The sequence below is a fragment of the Crocodylus siamensis genome, chromosome 3 (genome assembly GCF_052110815.1).
Source record: "Crocodylus siamensis isolate JL-2025a chromosome 3, ASM5211081v1, whole genome shotgun sequence".
Classification (NCBI taxonomy): domain Eukaryota; kingdom Metazoa; phylum Chordata; order Crocodylia; family Crocodylidae; genus Crocodylus; species Crocodylus siamensis.
The window spans coordinates 142,894,078-142,914,747 of NC_143397.1; the positions used below are offsets into that span (position 1 = coordinate 142,894,078).

Sequence of the window (20,670 nt, forward strand, 5' to 3'; positions counted from 1 at the left end):
TGCAAATCCGGTCCTTTGCATTTTTTGTTTTGTTTGTTTTTGGGTAACTTACTGCAGGGGGGCTGATGAGCAGCCTAATTTAGAGCTTTGAAAGCTGGCAGTAGGTGTGCAATTACAGCATTTTCACAGACAGCTGACCAAATGCAGCAATTTATTGGCTGAGTGATTGGATTATTCATTTGTAAAGCTGGGAGAGGGCATTTTCTTACCACTTCAGTCGGCCTGTAGTATTTGAGATTGACTCTCACATGAATCTTGCCAGTCTCCTTGCATCGGCCCACTTCAGCTTCATTCTTTCCTTCCCACCTGTAAAGTAGATAAACATTTAAATCAATCCATAATTACTTTAGTGCTCTGATCCTAGCAGCATTTGGCTTGCTTTCTTTTATTGGACTGTGGTGTTAATTCTCTCTGCAGGACAGAATAAACTAATTAATGACAGGAACAAAGACAGAAGTCTGACCAGAAGGCAGCATCAATAGCTTTTGAAGTTCTCTGTTGTTTTGGGTTTTTTTGGTTGTTTTTTTTTTTTGATCCAGTCAAACATGTAAAACTTAGAACTTCCAAGTTAAACACATATTGAAAAGAAAAAAGTAACACCTTATTGTTAATTCCAATGCTTCATTAATCTTCAAATAAATATAAGAATGATACTTTTATTCACTGATATGTACAAAGTTGTTAGGAAAACAGATGTCTTTTTAAATAGATATTAGCTATTGAGGCAAAAGTCTCAGATACGTTTAAGTTGCACATGAATTCAAGTCAAACCAAACACTGTTAGAAAAACACTTCCACGTACTTAAAAAACTGTTCATTTTCAGTTTTAAAAAGGCTCCTCCATTTTAAGGTCCTAATTCAGCAAAGTATTTAAATACATGGTTAATGAGAACAGGACTACTAACCTACTACTAACTTGTGATCTGCTACTATGCTGAATGGAAGCTAAATCTGTTTCCTACTTTTTCATACTCTGTTATGATGCAAGTGTGGGATATTGCTAGGCTAACAAAGTATTGTGCATATGCATTTCTCATTCTCAATACTTTGGCAGCACCAAGGTATTGAGAATGCGCATGTCCTTGGGACTAGTCCTATGTGCTGCCCACAATGCACAGACAGCACCCTGCCCCCGGGTAGTGCATGGGTCTGGTCTGGCACATGGCACAGGAAACCATAGGTAGCACCGGAGACTTAGGTGATAGTGCTCAATGGGTTGGATCACAGAGCCCCTGGAATACACCATACTGGTAAGATCTGAAGAACAATGTAATTGATTTAACTTTATCACTAGATACATCATGCCCTTCAATTCCATATGTTCAAGCTCCAAATCTGCAGTTTGTGGATTTGTTTAATTTAAAAAAAAATTGTTCAAATAATATTAAAGAACAGATTCACTAAACCTATAAACGTTCAGAATTAAAGACTGAAATCCTTTTTTTTTTTGTGCTCCTTAGGTCTAGCATAGCGTAGAGTTCTGAAAGTTGATATTGCAGTACTTTAGTACAAAAGGGTGATAAAGATGAAATTCCTTGCTTTTGTAGGTTTAGGCAAATTCTATGTCATTTCAAAGCAGCAGTTGCAATTTAAACTATTTGGCTTTAGGCAATAAAAGAGAAGTGCCCATTTATATATACATATTCAGTATTGTCAGTTTTTGTAATGTTATCACACAATAGTTAATGTTTTTCTTAAAAACTCCAGCTCCTGCAGCATTTAATTTTGGAAGAATCTCAGTTTTTGTTTCAAGTTCCTAGCTTTTGATGTTGTAGAGAAAAGGCTGAAAAGGTGATCCAAAGGCACCCTCAAAGTTCAAAAACTGAATGCTTATTATTTTTTGAGAAATAAAATTAGAAATGTGAAGGTTTTTTTTAAGGCAGACCATGTGATTTTTAAGCCAATATCAACTTCTGGAGACTGGATCGTGGCTTTTAAATGTTATGGATTGGCATGGCTACATTTTTAAGTCATTTCTGCATACCGCAGACATTATTAGCTGCACTAAAATTTGTGGCAATGTTCTGCTGCCTACAAAGCTGTAGAGAGTAACATATGATGTTGAATATGATTTGTAATTTAACTTTTGAGATTTTTTTTGCAGTGGTTCTTTTTGAAGCCAGTAAGTAAAATTTTCATCCAGAAGCCAAAACCAACATTAGTCCCTCCCTTTAAAGGGCAAAGGATAATAGTGTGCAGAACTCAAATGTGCTTAATAAAAAAACAATGCTCACCAGTAAAACAACAGGAAGTTCTTAAAACAGGAGATGTCAGTTGTTGGAGGTCACTGAGCAGAGAACACCATTTAACACCCAATAGTCTACAAGAGTCTCTCCAAATCTAGCAAAGACTCACTGAACATTGCTATCAAATACATGTAACAATAGAAATGACTGAAGGGAAAACTCCACCCATTTTACTTAGTCAGTAGTGTGAAAAGTTCATAAGGAAATGAGCCCTTTTTAGTTTGAACGAAATGGAGGGTAAGCACTGAAAATAATATTTTTAATTACAAATGGCACCTCCAAGTCCACAGCTGGTGAATACTATCCTGCCGAAAGATGACACTGTATCCTACACAAATCAGACACCAGGAATCTGTTGATTTAACCAGCTGCAAATGATTGAAAAATCATTAAGAAACATTTTGTGAATTCAGAGAACACAACACAAAATTTACTCAGTCTCAGGGTTGGGAAAGAGACATCTGAAATTTTCACATTATTGTGGTTTTAGACAGCTGGGAGCTTTCTTGAAGTTTGGTTCTGCAAGGTTGAAGTCCCATCAGGCAATAAAACATACCTAAGCAATATGTGTGTGTGTGTGTGTGGGGGGGGAGGGGGATAACCAATCTCTGGTTAATCAAGGTTTCCCTGAATTAAAACAGAATGGAAAGTGAACTCCCAACACTGCTAATGTCATAACACTTTGCTTAGAGCAAGTGGTCTCTGGTCTTATGCATATATATGACAAACCCTAGTCCTGGAGCTTTGACAAAATAAATGCACCACCACAATAAGATCATCTTCATCTCCCCCAAGTGGGGTGAGGGAACTGTCAAATTGGTTTGTTACTGCAGCTGGATTGCAGAACTCTCCGCACCTCCCTCCAGTGTGAAGCATGTGGACGATGGTGTCTGCAATTACTGATAATATCAGTTTAGTATATCTCTTGCTGCCTTGCTACTCTTCATGGTACAGAGACACTACTGGAGACATGCCCTGTAAATACTTAAAATATGGACTCATTCTTAAGAATGATGGACACTACCAAGAAAAAAAGTTTCAGAAATCTTTAGGCAATGAAAATGTTTGACCATGTTTTGAATGTTGTTACTATTTCATTGTTCACAGAGATTTTTATTTCATGGGTAGATTTTTATACTAAAAGTCACTGTCATTTTTGCTCATATATTACTTTTGCTATATATTACTTATTGTAAAACATTCATTTTATCCTTGTTAACTCCAAACAGTAGAATGAACATCTTGCTGGGGTCATTTGACCCCAGTATTCTTTCCTGCCATGGCAGGGGGTCGGACTAGATGATCTGCTCAGGTCCCTTCCGACCCTACAAACTATGAAACTATGAATTCCTTCTGCATTTTTTACCACTGTCCTGTGAAACAGCAAGGTAAGCAAACACAAACAAACTGCCTGCCTTTTCTCCAAAATGTGACTGCTGGAGTATCCTGCATACAAACCGTGACATGGATATGTGTAACAATTGCCACCAAGAACTAGTACAGGAGATACCTCAGAATTTCATTAATCCTAAAGCTTTTCCCAAGAGTACAGATAAACTGAAAAATATATCAGTTCATTCCCCCTCCCACCTTTATTTGTCTTCAATTTCAGCTTTTAGGTATATGCAAACTGATACTGTTTGACAGATATTCAACAGCATGACTTTAAAGCCTTCTTATTTTTCTGCATGAATTTACATTAATTGGTAAGCTTTCTACCTCAAAAAAGCAACACAACGCAAAATTTAAAAATAAAACTTTAGGAAAATCCTGCTTATCATTCACAGGTGTCAGAAAAGGTACTGTATTTACTCATATATAAGATGATTCTCCAATAATTAGATTCTATATATGGAAAGTTTATATATAATGTGATAATATTCCAGGTATAAAATTTAATTATTAGAGATTTGCCTTGAATTTGTCCCCCCTCAGAGGTCAGGTAGTTCCCTTGCCCTCTGCCTCCAAAACTTCTTTCCCCTACAGCCCTTTCCTTACTGTCAGACCCTGCTCTCCCTCAGCACATGGAAGTGAGAAGCAAATTTGAAAACGCTGGCTTAGAAATAAGCATACCTACAGTAACTTGAAGATAGGGCAATTACTACAGATAACCATACACTTATTTCATCCAGAATTGATGCAGTTTACCCATTTTGAAAATGCTGCAAGTTTTAGAACATAAAGGCTAGGGACAGAAGTTACAGATGAACTGGTTTAAGTGATCAGAAACTGGTTTAAACCTGTAATAGAACAGAAGTTAAGTGCCCATAAACCAGTTTCAAAATGACTGCAACTGGTTAGAAATAAACCTGGTTGAATATAGTATCAGACTTAACTGATTTGAGTCAAACCAGTTAATGAACATTCTGTCCCAGACACCTTCTTGGTTCAAGTTAAATCAGAGTCCCCCAGCATCCTAGCATGCTTTCCAGCCCTGTGCTGGGCTATGCTCTAGCAGAGAAGGGTTGGAAGGAGGGGAGAAGAGAGAGGCAGGGATGGTGCCCCCCCAGGCAAACCCCAGCTGGGGTCTGGGGCCAGGGTGCGGGGTTAAAGCTTCCTTCCCCTGAGTAGAAAGCTGTCCTGCCCTGCTAAACTTACTGAAAGTTACTGCTGGCTACAACTGTGGACTACAAATCCCAGAGTCACCTAAAAGCAGGAAGAGGAATTGATGAGCAACCCTGCAAAGTCCTGCTGCTGTGATGCTGGACTGAAAATCCTACAGACCTTGGGGGCAGCGAGAGGAGGAAGTGTCAGAGAGCCATGCTTTAGTATCCCCTGTCTGGCCTGAGCCACTGCAGGCATGTGGCTCCATTTCCTGAATCAAAAGTAAATGTGTGTCCAGTTGTTTCTCAGTTTAATCTTTGCAGCCTAGACTAACATGCAAAGATTGAATCGATTCAGCTTTGGGCTTGGTGACTGCCTGTACTTAGCCAAACACATGTTCAAGAAGCACATTTGTATCTACTTTTATTTTATTATTTTTGCAAAATTTTTCAAAATCTAGGTCAAATTAGCCAAATGAATTCTGAATCCTATCGACTGAGCAAAACTCAATCATTCAAACACTATATGTGGCGTTACAACCAGCAAGTATCCTCCACCCCAGACTTTTCAGCCTGGGGCTTCAGCTACTCCCAAATCCATTTGGCAAGCTTCCTATGTGCAGGCTCAACCCTGGAGATCTTGGGGTTTGGATGCCCCCAAGTCTCACTTGCCTTTAGCCAATGGCCACAGAAGCAAACTAAGGAGTGGTCCCCCATTTCCATAAAGCAGGCGTGTAGCCGAAATTCTCCCACGGTCAGGCTATATCACACTTTTGTAATGTGTCCTGTCTGTACTGCATTGGAAAGGTCTGCACACACTACTACACAATGTCATTTTAAGGTGAATTCAGTAGGGCAGAAGACCAGTGCAGCAAACTACATTTGATCTTAGCCTACTAATCCTTAGCCTTAATACAACCTTTTTGGGGGTTTTTTTCCCTTCCTTTGGAAAATTTTTCAGGTCCCAAGACAAATCAGCCAAATCAATTCCAAATCCGTGCAAATCATTCAAGAACGATATGTGGCCCTGCTACCAGCGAGCATCCTCTATTCCTGCCTGGGGCTTCAAATACTTCCCAATCTTTTGGCATCCTATGTGCAGGCCCAAGCCCGGAGGCTTGGGGTTTGGATGTCCCCGAGTTTCACTTGCCCCCAGCCATATGGCCACAGGAGCAAGCTAGGGAGAAATCTCCCAATTCCATAAAGTTGGCGTGTAGTCAAGATCCTCCTGGAAGTCCAAGTGGAAGGCTAACTATGATGCTCTCATACGGAGTCTTGTCTGCAAGCAGACATGGGTGTAACCCTCCACTACACCATGCCATTTTAATTGCATTACCTCAGTCACAGTACTACCCCATGCTACGTTTGTGGTTTTCCCCTGCCAGTAGGAAAACCACCTTGGTGCTCATGGTATTCCCCCTACCTACAACAGTACAACCTTGATATACCATTAATCCAAAGCCAAAATGATTTACTATATAGTTCATTTGGCTGGCCTCAGAGACAACAGCGTTTCAAGTCATGATGACTCCACAGTATGTGTGTACACAGCTTGCTTCTGTGGCCATATAGCTGAGGGCAAGTGAAACTTAGGGGCATCTGAACCCTAAGCCTCTGGGCTTGGGCTTGCACATAGGATGCCTACCAAAGGATTTGGAAGCATCTGAAGCCCCAGGTGGGGGTGGAGGATGCTTGCCACATATGGTTCTTGAATGAATTTGGAATTGATCTGGCTGATTTGGCTTGGAACACAAAAAAAATTCCTTAAAAAAAGTGTGTGTACTCCAGATACTCCCTAAAAAGGATCCAGGTGCAAAGTAGTCCCAACACATGAACTTAGTCTGTCACCCTGCAAGTGGGGTAGGGATGAAGGGAATGGGTTGCCTGGTCTGAGAGACCAGCATTTGTGTGTGTAGTGCATGGGCTATTGTAATGGTTTTGGGTGGCTAGCAGGCCTTTGTACGGGTGTGGATATTGTAATGGGTTATGGTTAGGAGAGTGTGTGCTTGTGTGTATGTGTGTGTATTTCCCCCCTCCTCTCCCCCCGCCCCCAAAAAAAGATGATCTACCTTTCCTGTCTATATTTTATCTCATGGCCTATATCAAAGCTGTTCAATCAACAATGTGCTTCTTAATTTTTAAGCTCCACTTTAAAATGAACCTCAAGTTCTATTGTGGAGAGCTTTCATTAACCTGACAAAAGATTACCCATGTCTCCATCTGGGCTTGTCTATTTATAGTTAGTAAAGAGAAAAAGGGAATGTCAGTCAGGAATAGGGAACTGTGGGATTGCTGCTGACTTTCACACCCCGGTAAACTCAGAAGAACCTTCTGAGCTGGGGGGGATGTTGCTGCCAGAGATCAAATTAAGGTGTTTCAGCGTAGCTAGCCAGCAAGTATGAGCATGAGGACAATGCCTCAAGGTCAACCCAAGCTCTCAGTGCAGACAGAGTTCAAGCCCATTCTTACAGGGAAGCAAAGACTGAAGTATTTTGCTGAAAAGGTACTTTGCAGAAGCGGCTCTAAAATGCCACAAATATTAATAAAAGCTGAGAGAATTACAGGGTCAAAGCCATCCTATTGCCAACACCAAGTGTACAAAAATAAAGAGTCAAGCTCAAAGTCATAAGGCTTTTAAGAATAATACATTTGGGGGTTCTTTATATTTCACTTTCACTTTTTTGTTTCTTTGGGGATTACCTTTCCAAGCTTCTCTTTCTAACCTTGACAGCTAGAACCGTTCAGTTGCAAATAAAATGAAAGTTGATATTCTCATAAAATAACTGAAATTACTTGACTGCATGAGTTGGTGCTTTAGGAGAACCACCGAATATCAAGAGATTAAGGATAAAAATTGAGAGAGTAATGCTGCTTCTGATTAGGAAGGCCTGTGTTCAGAAGCAAACATGTTCACATAATAGTGGTGAATCTCAAAAGATAACAGTAAACATGTTGATAAGTTCAGCTGAGTATCTCCCTTTCCTGATCATCTGTACAACAAGAAGGAGAACATGACTTAAACTTATAACATGGTTTAGCAGGGATAAAGTACTTCCACTTCATTCTGTTGTAGACTGCTCCTCCATACTGACTAAATCTCTTTGAGTCTGCAAATTTGGATGAGAAATCTTGCAATTTAGTCTGCTGAATGGGATTCCAGTATTTCTTTCCTCTGACCAGACTAGAAATACCACAGGAATGAGGATAATTGTTCATCAAAATGATTGCAGGTTTTTTGGACCAAAAAACGTGTTTCTTTTTTAATGAAACTACATTGCAAATGAATTCATTTAAATGAAATTTCATTGAAAAAAACAAAAGGAAGCATTCTGATATCATCAACCCAGGATGCCACGACATTTTCAGAATGTAAATTTTGCAATTTTTTTTTTTTGCCGTAAAAACTGTAATCCAAAAAAGTCAAATTCAAAACAAAAATGTTTCAACAGTCCAGAATTGGAACTTTTTTTACAATTTCATTTTGCGGAAACTTCTTTCATTCCATTTTGAAACCAAAAAATTGTAAAAGGCTGAACTCTCCCCAAAAAGGGAAAATCCAGTGTCTACCTGGCTATCATGTGGGACACTTCTCACAGCATCTCAGCATTTTTGGTTTATGAAAATAAATAATGATAATAATAAAAAAATTAAGTTTTCAAAATTCAAATCAGGGTTAACTTGAGTTTTGAGACTGCTGTCATATCTACCAACTCCTAAGACCGTGATCTGATATTCACTTAGTAACTTTTCTGCCACAGCAGGGGGCCGGGCATTGGCAGCACCTTTGTCTCCTCTGTTTTTTGCCTCTGTCACACTGAAGGGAGTTGGGTGTTTTGAGTTTTGTTTCTGTGACTGCTATGTGGCTGTGGCAGATGAGAGGGGTCGCTGCACCATATTTAGGACTTTACGGATAAATGGTTGCCTGCTAATTCAAGGGATTGTACTTGGTGATGAGCATGGTCCCCTTCAGTCTTATGCTCCTATGTGACCAGAAAGCTTAGAGAAAGCAAAAAAGCTTCTTACATTTCTAAGATTTCTAAGACAGTTTTCTGACTGAGGTATATACAGTCAACAACAACATATAAATATAGCATATCAAATAAAACAGTGATTAATACTGTTAAGGGAGAGCAAAATTTAACAAAAACAATCAAAAGAAAGCATTGCTTTCTGTGTAACTTTAACTAAGTGAATATTTTTCAGTGACAACTGGTTTTTTTCATCCTTTGCTGTTAAAACAACTTCAGTTGTGCACCAAGTTTCAGCCTCTCTCTTTCTGACCTAAGATCTCGCTTTCCCATACTGCTAAGTGCAACAGAGTGTTACTGATCAGACAGCCAGTTCTTGTGGGCAAAAGCCAGACTTGAAAATAGTGATTCCTGATGAAGTCTTTTGATGGATCGCTTTCCTCTTTCCCACACCATTGCCACTGCATTGTCTACTTTGCATTCCTGTAGGAACCCTTCAAATCTCTTATATGCTTCCATAACTTAGCTTTTCACTTCAAACCCTTAAAAATAAAACCCCTCTCAGTTTAACCGTCCACATCAGTGAAGGGAGAAAAGCTCCTAGCCTTCTAGTGGCCGACTTCACACTTTTATACTGATTTCTGTGACCAATCCCACTTCAGGAGAATTGCTACAGACAAAGTAGCACGTTAGTCACTACAGAAACTAAAACGTGGAGCCAGTATGATTGTGATAATTTGTTCATTTTCCTGCATTAATTCTGGCCTTGGAGCGATGCATATTTCTGCTACAAATGTATATACATTTTATATTAATAAAAAAATACAATAAATCTTTCCATTGCCTGAACAGCCCCCCCTCCCCCCTCCCTACTCCTACCCCCAATATGCAGACAGCAGTCTGCAAAGAACTTTTGAGTGCTGTCATCGTTTCAGGCTATCCTTGCAATCCTGTTCTAATTTAATAAGATTAATGACAGAAAATTAGTCAAGACAAGCGTTTGCCTGTTTGGTTTATCCTGCTGTAGTTTAAATTATACAGAGGGAAGTGTTTCCCTCTAGTTTTACTTAATTAGCAATAAGTAGAAAGGAAAGTAAAAGGGGAAAAAAAAGTGTAACGCTTACAGGAGGAAAATATTTGTAGCTCAAAGGCTTTCCTGTCAGTACAAAGGACTGAATTAAATGACTCACAGCTATTATATAAATATCATTCCAAATTTATTCCTGGTACAAAAAGTGTTAAGAGGAAAATCTAAGTAAAACAAACCGATACAAACAAACTTCTGTTTATACTAGATTTTGGGGAAATAATGTGCCAACCTTGTTGAGGCTGTACATTCAGTTATTTACAAGACATGTATTAAAAATTTCCTTTTTCATGTTTTGGGCTAACGCATACTGTCCAACAATGTGTTGTAACCTCTGAATAGCATGGTATGATATTACTTTTTGGAAAGGTTTATTAGCCTGTCCGGTATGTTTAACTGCACAAGTTAATATGATGTACTAAGAAGAAAAAGTATATGAATCATGGCAGCAGTTTAAACTTGGCAGTAGAGTATTCAAGATTGTTTTTCTGGGTACTACATGCTACCAAATACTAAGCAACCAAAACCGCAATGACTGAGTCTGAATATGAGGAGAAATTCTAACTGCACTATCCAAAGCATAAAACTCATCACAGTGACAGGGTTTAATGGTCACTGTAGGTTTGCCTCAAGCCCTCACCCATGTTATACACTGTTTCAATTGCAATATCATCTGGATCCTTACTTCACAGGCTCATGGATTTTGAAAGATACGCTGTGGAGCAATACCAGAAAGATTTTCTGTCACTTAAAAAAAAAAGAAAAAAAAAGTCAGGCAGCCAGATGCTCTGTCCCCAAAGAGTCATTTGGGATCATGAAATTTCCTAATTCCTGAAAACAACGGATTTTTCAGGATGGGGTAATGAAGCAATCCACTTTTCTTGCAGGCACCGATATAATGAACTTACAGTGCATTCTAGATCATCAGTCATGGACATCATGTAGAATTTTAAATAGCAGATTAAAGGGATGTACCAGTGGAATCCCACTGCATGAATGTGGAGAACTGGGGTGTCTGGTTACTCCTTAAAGAAGATCTATTCACACTGGAGGAGCTGGTGTAACAGGCCCTTGGGGGTTTCAAAGAATGTGAGAGGTTATCAGGCATCTGGTCAATAAGACAGCAGCAATGAAAGAGGGGGAGAGGGGTAGGGGGGAGGAGCTCTGTGTGTGGGGGCATTATGTTGAGAAGGATCAACCTCTGTCAGGACACAGAAAAATTAAAGAGGTTCCCCCCAAAAATCTTTTTCAATCTTCAGAAACAGTTTTAGTTCAGCTGAGAGATGAGCAACACTTTTTAATGAGTAGCACATGGGTTCTACATTACTCTAATTTGCCCATCCTTACTATCAACCCAGAATCAGTATAAGAAGGGTCAGCTGAATATTTATAAGGGGTGGGGGGAGGACTAGTGAATATGATCATGGCTACACCACTCTAAAGGCAACATTTCTAAAAGCAAATCATCAGCACCTAAACAACATCATTTTTTAAAATACAAACTGTTGAAACTGTGTTAACACTTGACTTTACTACATAAGTAAGTTAACATATTAGTATTGCCAGAAATCACTTAAGGATGCGATTAATACATTATTTGAAGCAGGTAAAAATATCAAAGGCAGCTACATGATTAGTAGCCAAATTTTTTAAAAGTGATCCAGCCACTTATGATTTTAAGTCATATGTAAAGAGAATTGGATTTAACTTTCAAAGCACTCTGAAATTGGGATTTCAGCACCTAAGCAATGAAAATTTTACCCAGCGTCTTTCATTGTATGTTTAAGAAGCATAATACAGCTTTCTCTGTACATTTAAATATCGCTCCCATCTCACTAATTGGGAAAATACTGGCTTAGAAGTCTAAAATTGGTTTAATTAATCTAAACACTGAACATGCTAATTACCCCTTTAATTAAGGCACTGTTAAATGCAACCCATTCCTTTATGTGTAAATAAAACACTGAAAAAAAATGAGGCAACATTCTGCACACCATGACCACTTAAAAATTAAAGGACATTCTTAGTTTCTCCTTTAAAATAGGTGATATTTACAAAAATACTTTTTTGTTGTTTTTCATGCCATTGAGAGCAGATGGGGGGAAGGTTTATTTTTTTTAACACATTCACTTCTTTCTCCTTTGGAGTTTTGAATACTCTAGCATAATGTAGCAAAACATTTATCTAGCGTGTTCAATTTTAACTGAGTGGCTCCATTGACATCAGTGAAAGCTGTAGGTGCTTAACATTCTGAAAGTCAGGTCAGTCATTTATGTATCTATCTATAAATTTAAGTGCCTTTCCTTAGGCACCCATTTTTACAAACTGTCTAATTTTTCATCTTCCTGCTGCAAAGCAACATTGGACAAAGAACAGAAGAACAAATGCATATCACAAGATTTGTCATCTGCCTGGACCAATCATTTCCATAATATATAGGAAAATTTTACTTGCTATTCTAAAAGGTGCTGCTTTCAATTTAAAACAACATTTACCAGAAAAAAAGTAGCTATAATAAACAAATGTAATACATAAAGAGAAAAAAAGTAAAATCAGACAGGAACATTCTTATGTCTTGTGCAAAAAACTGTGCCGTCAGCACAAACCTGCAAAACTGTGCAGCATGCACCCGGGCAAGTTCTTCCTGCCCTGGGACACCCCTTGTTTTTCTGTTACTCTGTTCCCACGCGTGCCAAAAGCAGGTGGAAGAACTAACCAATCCATGCCCGTGATGCGAGACACGTCATTCGGCCGATAAAACCCATGTGCAAGCTTCCGCTCAGCAGAAGCAGCACTCGTCAGTGCATCGAGGAGGAGCTTTTCTTCCCCGCCCAGGCCTGGCCAGCCTTGACGTGCTTCTCCACCAACGAAATTGCCCCGGTGTACCCCTTCCCAGTGCACTCGTTAAGACCTTGTTCGTCACTATCTCGAGAGGGTCTCTGCAGCTGTCGATCTCGATCTCGCAACGCAACCAGTATCTGTTATCTGTTTTGACTTGCGCCTATGTGTCCATTCTGCTTACGTGCAAGTAAAACGAAAACAAAAATCTTGCAACCATTACACGTGTGTAGCCGCCTCCTTTGCAAACCCCCGCCCAAAGGGAAAAAGACCCACCAGCTCCACTGACCCGCATGCGAACCCAGCCGTGTGCGACATCTTAATGTTCCCAATATTCATTTCTGCCCGGACAAATGTCACTGTTGTTATGGTTCGAGCTGGCAAACAATCTGAGAGATGCTAATCATGGAAAGAAAAATGTCCTAAAATTGAGCTTTTGGGCTAGAGGTTCTTTTGCTCCAAATCTCTCTGATTTTTTTTCTAAAATTAAAGGCCAAAAACTGAAACCAGACTAAAAGCTATTGAGGGAAAATGTTATTATCTCCCCAGCCACCCACTGCCTGTTCAAATAATATTGTATATATCTGTGCACTTCTGCATATTTATTGAATTTGTCAAGTTTTTGTTCCCAAGTAAAGCTTATTGGTCCTGTCAAAAGTTCACCAGCTGCACCAGTGACTGATGGCCTGAGGAACAGCCCTGGTGCTAGCGTCATGGAAGAGCCTGTGGCTTTCCTCTCCCTTTTCCAGCTGAGATTGGTATGTTGATGCATGGGGCCCAGAGAAGATACAGAAGGAGGGAAATTGAAAAAATAATAAACAATAAAAATATAAATTACGGAAAGCATTCACAAAGCCATCCTGATTTTATTATCTGGCCTTGAGAAGGAATTTTGTATTTTCAATCAAACTATGCAGAATATGCATTGTAAACATTCCGCACCCACAGCTCAACATTTTTATGGCTCAGTAGGATGAGGGCTAATAAGACTGTGGATTAAGCTGCTATGTAATCCCAGCCGGATGGACGGTGTGCGGCCAGGCAGAAAGGAAATGAGTTTACAGGTGTCACACCTTAAACCAGCAGAGCTGGGAGCAAAGTAGAGGTAATGTTTTGCATAGTGGGGGAGAAGAGGGGAGAGGGGAAGAGGAAAGGATGGGAAGAAGAATATGCCAATGACAAACATTATCTTAAATGTCCTCTGCAAATCAATGTAGAATGGTATAGACACTGCATTGTAATCTCAGAGGTGGCAATGCCTCCCACATACAGGGAGAGCATCAGATCTATCCTTTGGCAGCACATATACTGAAACTGGAAGATGAACAGGCTGTACAAATGACCAACATAATCCACATGGAGTAGATCATATTCAGCAGGATTTTTTTTAGGTATGAAATAGAATGCTGGACATGTACCCTGAGGCTGGATCAGGTGAGGAAGGGTCAAGTGTTTGTATTCAAAAGAACTTGCGTTACAAAACCAGAATATGAAAAAAAAATACGAAGAACTATTGTTCCATAATGACATGACCAAAGTGGCCTGTAAATAGCTTACAGGGATTCTAAGGTCCATGGCTGCTCTCTCATACTGCTACTTACACAATGGTTTTCCCGATGTGCTTAAATGACTTCTCCACAAATTCACGGACACTATGGACCTCCCCAGTAGCTATGACAAAGTCCTCTGGCTCATCCGTTTGCAACATCAGCCACATAGCCTGCAGAAAGATAAACAAATCCAGATTTACTACATATGTAAGTGGCCTCTTTGGTACATGATATTGTATTACCACATTTTTTGATTTGCAGATAACCAGATATATGTATGCATCCAGCCAGGGTAATTACCACTTTTTGAATGTGGGACTATTAACCAGTTCAGGACAACTTTTACAGGATTGAGCATATCTCATAGTACTTAGAAGTCAGCAGTGAAGCTGTTTTTCAATTTGTTTGCCTTTGCAATAAATGGAGAGCAATATTTGCACATCTCGCTCACCTTTAAGGTGCTGCTGTTTGCACAGCAATATAAAACTGGTCAAATACTCTTTTGGCTGTCTTTAACTAGATGTAACCATAATGCCCAGCAACACACCCACACGTGCGTGCACTTCAAAAATAAAAGTACCAAGGACCAATATTTTCTCATTATCTCAAATTCAGCTATTCTTGCTTTTCTCACACAGGGAGAAACATTTGAACAAAGCTTTCTTGTGTACAGAAATACCAGGGAAGAAAGTTAGGCAAACATTGACATTTCTCTTGCAAAGGGGGCAAGGGGGGCAAAGATCAGCACAGTGACAAAAATCAGTATTGAATTTGAATCCAAGTTTCACAGATAATTATTCTGCCTAGATCATAATGCTGTTTATGGTTTTTACAGGTGTCTCCTCAGAAGCATCTCTATTCAAATACAGGATGAGAGAGAATCTCTGCCCCAAAGCACTTACAGTCTAAATAGACAAGACAGAGATGAGAAGGTAGGCAAGAGCACAGGGAAGTACTGAGCTCGGTCTGAGATTACACAGCAGGTCAATGTCAGTAATAGAGCACCTTTCTTCAGACTTCCAGTCCAGTGCCATACCTCATTGACCAAACTGTCCCCTAGACATTATGGATGAACTCTGTTACTACAGGTCAATCAAAGTGATGGAAATACTGTATTTCCTTAGGAAAAGAGCAGCACCTACATGCCAGGCAATAAATTACTAGTATACAAAAATAGCTCAAATCTCTCTCCATCTGGTAAAAAAAACCCCACCCCCGCCCAAAACCGCCCATTCTGTCTTCTTACAGTGTAATCCACAATGCTATTTGCATTGACCTCTTCACATCAGATTTAAAGAAAACAACTTTAGTAGGTCCCCAGCTGCTAGGAGATACTCTGCAAATCAGATTAATAAAAGCTCTGGGACAGCTCAGTTTCTCTTAGTAAATACCACCTGAAAAGTTCAATTCTTTTTCTTTTTTTCCCTTTCGGTAAATCAGTGTCAGACATAGCAAGAAGAAATATTCCTTTTAAAGTGCCTCTATCTGCAAGCCATTTTTCTTTCAGGTTATTATTCTATGCATCTTTCAGAATTCTTTGAGATGTTATTAGCATGTTCCTCTTGCATCTTGGACGTGTAGGGAAGGACGGATTTTGGGCAACTGCTGTGTATGTCCTTGACATTAATTGTGCTTTAGGGATGTAGCCTGCTGGGCAGGACAATGGCAGCAGCTTTATTTTTCCTCTCCAGGGTTGAGTGTTCTAGCCAATGACGCAGCAATATCCGACTGACTGGTGAAATTCCTCCTGTTGGGAAGAGACGTCTCAATTCCTATCTTTCCTACTATCTTTCTTGGGATGTTTCAGTTTCTTTTTGATTCAAAAGGGCATTGTAAATCACTGATACCCTATGTTCCACTGTGTTCCTTTGTGATGGAACAGACTTGTAGGGTTTGCAGCCTCAATGAACAAAAATCAATGTCTCAAATATGCAGAACACAAATCTTGCTGTTTTAACTCGGTCCTTGATCTCTTAATTGACCTAAGGAGTCCTGATGAAAACAACAGGATTGTGCCTCTGAGGGAGCACTATTCAACAGAATAAGAATTTTCAGGATCAGCCTTTCAGTTCTCAATCAGTCAAAGATTGCCGTGAGTCCACCAATTTCAATGGGAGATCTACGTGCAAAACAGATTCAGGGTATGGCCCATTGTACTTTGTTCAAAATAGACAAAGCAGACCGAACAGAGATGTAGCTACTTCACCTCTTTTATGTAAAAGCACATACGCAAAATGCATTTTAATACGGCTGATTTTCATTTCAGTTACAGATATATAGTAACAAATGCAAGATAGATCACAATCATGCATTTTTCTATTATTTAATGGCAAATCTTTTAATATTTTGAATGTTATTTTACTACATAGTTAATATTGTAGAATATTCATATTGTCAAACTAAGAAATAAAACCAAATATCCATTAGTGCATCATCAGGGACATAAATATTTACAGTTGTTTTTGGTTATTACTTAGAGCAATGGTTCTCAACAAGGCTGTCTTCAGATCTTTTGAAGGGTGCCACACAATATTAGCACTGTTAGCTGTGCAAACATGATTCACAGATAAATCTAGGGATCTCAAATTGGAATTCATAGTGTTAAAAACTTTCAGACCTGCAGTGGTCTTTCTGAGGTCTCTGCAACTTAAGGAAGAATTGCTTTATTTTTCCACAGTCAAAAAAAAGTGAAAACTAAGCTGGCATTTTCCAAAGGTTTCCTTAAGTCTAGTGAGGGATGCCCTGGGTCTAAGAAGATTGAGAATCCCTAACTTGAGTATTGTTGGAATGTTATATTTTGCCCTCGCTTTTTTTAAAGATGCAATTTTAGTTTAACTGAATGAGACAACTAATGAAATATAAAACAAAACCAAATCTTATCATCCCTATCAGATCTTTTTGCATTTGCTTTGTCATAATTTTTCTATAATTTCAAAGGGCAAGTGAGTCATTTCCCTAGAAATATTACTTACATAGTAGTACATTTCTACTAAGTCAAAATTGGAAAGAACACCACAGATACACCTAAACTTAAAGCAACTTTGCCTGTGTTCCCAGTAGAAAAACAGAGCTTGGAATAATGATTACTTGAGACTGTATTACTATTTTCCTTTTTATTTTCTTTGTCATTTGATCTTTCTTATAAATTACCTCAATCAAATCAGTGAAAAAGAATATGCTACTAATTAAAAAAGAAGAAAATCATTGATTGCTTTCCCAAAGGGGCACATTGTTGTTGTTTTTGTAAAATCAAGACAAAAGCAAAGTTGGTGAAGGGAAAATATCTGTAACATATTCAGCATTACAATATGCATTTTTACCAGTACATATACAGCTGATCAAAAATCTGCATGCTAGTAGTAGTCACACACTTTCACTACAGTAAATGTTAAAAATGTGTGTGTGGGGGGGTCATCAGACTATTGAAGGCCCTTGACCTATTGAAGGCATTTCCTTTTAGAGTTCATAGTGTACCAGACTTCAGGCTGAGAACAAGGAGAAGAGGAGATATGCTGCTCCAAATTTATTTGTCATTACTGAATGGTTTACTGGTTTTAACAGAGGGGAAAAGCTTTGTTTAAATTTCCACTGAGCATAATTAATGGTTATTGACTGGTAAATGAAGAACAGGTGACACTCTGAATTAGAAGATAAATGATCTTGTGTTCTAGCGTGATAATGGGTTAGTAATTGCTACAAAGCCGCAGCCATTGCATCCCATCATAATGCTAGATCATGTCCAGAACACAAAGACCTCTGTGTGAGAAGTATTCAGCCGTTCACCTCCTTATACAGCTGCACAGCGATTTGGTCCATTTATTCTCTGATGGACTGCACAACTGAGGCAAAAGTTCACCAATTCTCACCTTCCTGTTCATATGCTGAACCACATGACCCATAACATGGCTGGGCTGCAATCTGTGATAAAATCATTGCCCAGCTTTGGTTCTTGGCTGTCTTTTAACTATCATCTGGTCACATATTTTAGGATTTTTTTGTGGAGAGGAAGGAAGGTCTTGGGCTTTCCTAAATTTCTTGGATTTGTAATGGGTTGATATTAAGCCACTTGCTGTGATACATTTTTTATAACCCTTTCTTTCCCCTTTCATTGGATTTGGTTACCAAAATAAGGTAAATGCTGTGGAGAAGAAGAAAACAATTATGGAAACTTCAGTTTTTTAAAAATAACACTGTTCCTTTAATGGCAAATACACCAAAAACATTTTCCATATTTGAACTCCTCTTGGCTCTGCTCTAGTGACTCACAAAGTCTAAAGGCAATACTGACTATACCATGTACATTTGAAAGAAGAAAGTTAACTGTAGAAGGATTCACAGCAAGTCTAACAAGCAGATACACTTTTGTTATTATATGACCAAGATATCTGCTCCACATGTATTAACTACAGTTCCTGCCAAAAGTCTCTCCTCAACTTATGTTTTCTACATTCCTCTGATTAGAGGGCACTGATTTTAGGCTCCATTTCTATCCTTGACCCAGTTTTCCTCAACGACCATGTAAAAGTCATTAGCTTAGAGTACAGTACTGTTCACACCTGGACTAGTGAAGAGGAAAACCTGAACTGGATTAGCACAACCAATACATACTAATTCTGTGCATGCTGCTTGAATTAAGATGGTAGTGTGAGTGTTTGTCTTAAGAATCTGGAGCGTGTTTCAGATGTGCCTCATCATGAACTTCCAGTTCAGCATCCAAGCCAGAAAACACTTATTAACTGTGCTGCCATCCATGAATAACAAGACTTGTTAATCGAGGCTTTGTTTAACTAGATTCATTTGATTCCTTTTCTTTAAACTGACCACTTCAGCACCCCTAGTAGCAAGTACAATCTATTATTAGAAATTGGCTTAATTAGGGACCTGTTTGTTCAGGACGAAATGAAAAATACAAATGCAAACCTCAGAGGATGCTTATGTTTTAAAATACAACTGATGATTTCTGCTCTGGAGACAGTGTTCACTGTCGATTTTTCCACAAAATGAGTAAAGCCTTTCTCGTGCCTTACGGAGTGGCAAGCCCTACATTTTAAGAAAATGATGGCTGAAAGGCCAGAGAGACCGATGAGAACAATATGGAAAGAGGACAATATGGAAAGAGTTCAGAGGAGGGCCACTCGTATGATCAGGGGTCAGCAGGGCAGGCTTTATGAGGAGAGGCTACGGGACCTGAACCTGTTTAGCCTCCACAAGAGAAGGTTAAGGGGGGACCTTGTGGCCTGCTACAAACTGGTCAGGGGGGATCAGCAGGTATTGGGGGAGTCCCTGTTCCCCCGTGCGCTGCCAGGAGTGACCAGGAATAACGGTCACAAACTGGAGGAGGGTAAGTTTAGATTAGATATTAGGAGGCGCTACTTCACAGTCAGGGCGGCTAGGGCCTGGAACCAGCTTCCAGGGGAAGTGGTGCAGGCTGCTAGCCTGGGGATTTTTAAAAGGAAGTTAGATGAGCACCTTGCCGGGGTCATCTGACCCCGGTGCTCTTTCCTGCTAAGGCAGGGGGTCGGACTAGATGATCTACCTAGGTCCCTTCCGACTCTAGCTACTATGAAACTATGAAACTATAAGTATAGCTTCTGATCTAATTAAAATTTTTATTCTACTATTATAGAACATCTGCATTGCAATTACTATGAAATCAAAAAAACAAGGCCTTCCATACATAACCCTATGTAATATACCCAATTCTTCTGAAAAAAACTCATTACCTACTTAAAAAACAAATCAATAATATTTACTACAGGAGACTGAACAGATACGTTGCATTTCATCCAGAGTGCATCATTTTCATGGTGCAAAAACAGATTGCACCATGGTAGGCGTCTAGTTTTATTTATTCAGTTCTTGTGGAGGGTTACACCACTTTAAGAAGCATTTTTGATTAAGGCAAAAAACATCACCACCCATTGAGAACCTACGATGCACTGTCACCATTTAAAGCAATTTTGGTTTTGGCAACATTTCATACTTCATTGTCTAGCAGCCAGAGAGGAAATCAGTGGGCTGATCAGTACTGTCTGATGATCCCAACTCTAGTTATTCTGGTGGGGGAGACACCACTGAGAATCTGAACTGAATGTTCTGGTTAGCCTGTGACAAGTTTTTACATGGATGTGGCTGTTGAGGTGGGGAGCCACAAAGGAGTTCACTCTGCTCAATATGGGCAGCAGCAAGGTCAGTAATACACAGTCAGGGACTATTGTTTTTGTGCCACAAAAGGGGTATGGCTATTAATTCACCTGCCCTCTTCGCACTGGTTTCACATCAAGTAGGTCAGCTGCTCTAGGAGAAAATGAGCTGCCCTGTTCTGTGCACACCAGACTGTCTGGGGAGGAATTATGTCCTACCATGACACAACCCTTGCTTCAGTGACTCACAGTGTGAAGTGGTTCCAAGTGCCACAATTTGGCCCTTTCCAATGGA

The 20,670-nt window shown here is 39.4% G+C and overlaps 1 protein-coding gene across 1 annotated transcript in view; it reads right to left on the reverse strand.

Annotated features, from left to right (window-relative positions):
* The window catches only part of GMDS (GDP-mannose 4,6-dehydratase), a 583,437-nt gene that overhangs the window by 107,248 nt on the left and 455,519 nt on the right, over nucleotides 1-20,670 (reverse strand). Inside the window, exons 8-9 of the mRNA XM_090039384.1 lie at nucleotides 14,284-14,402; nucleotides 210-306 (exon numbers count right to left, since the gene is read on the reverse strand). Coding sequence (XP_089895510.1) covers nucleotides 210-306; nucleotides 14,284-14,402 — 216 coding nt within the window. The remainder of the gene's footprint in view (nucleotides 1-209; nucleotides 307-14,283; nucleotides 14,403-20,670) is intronic.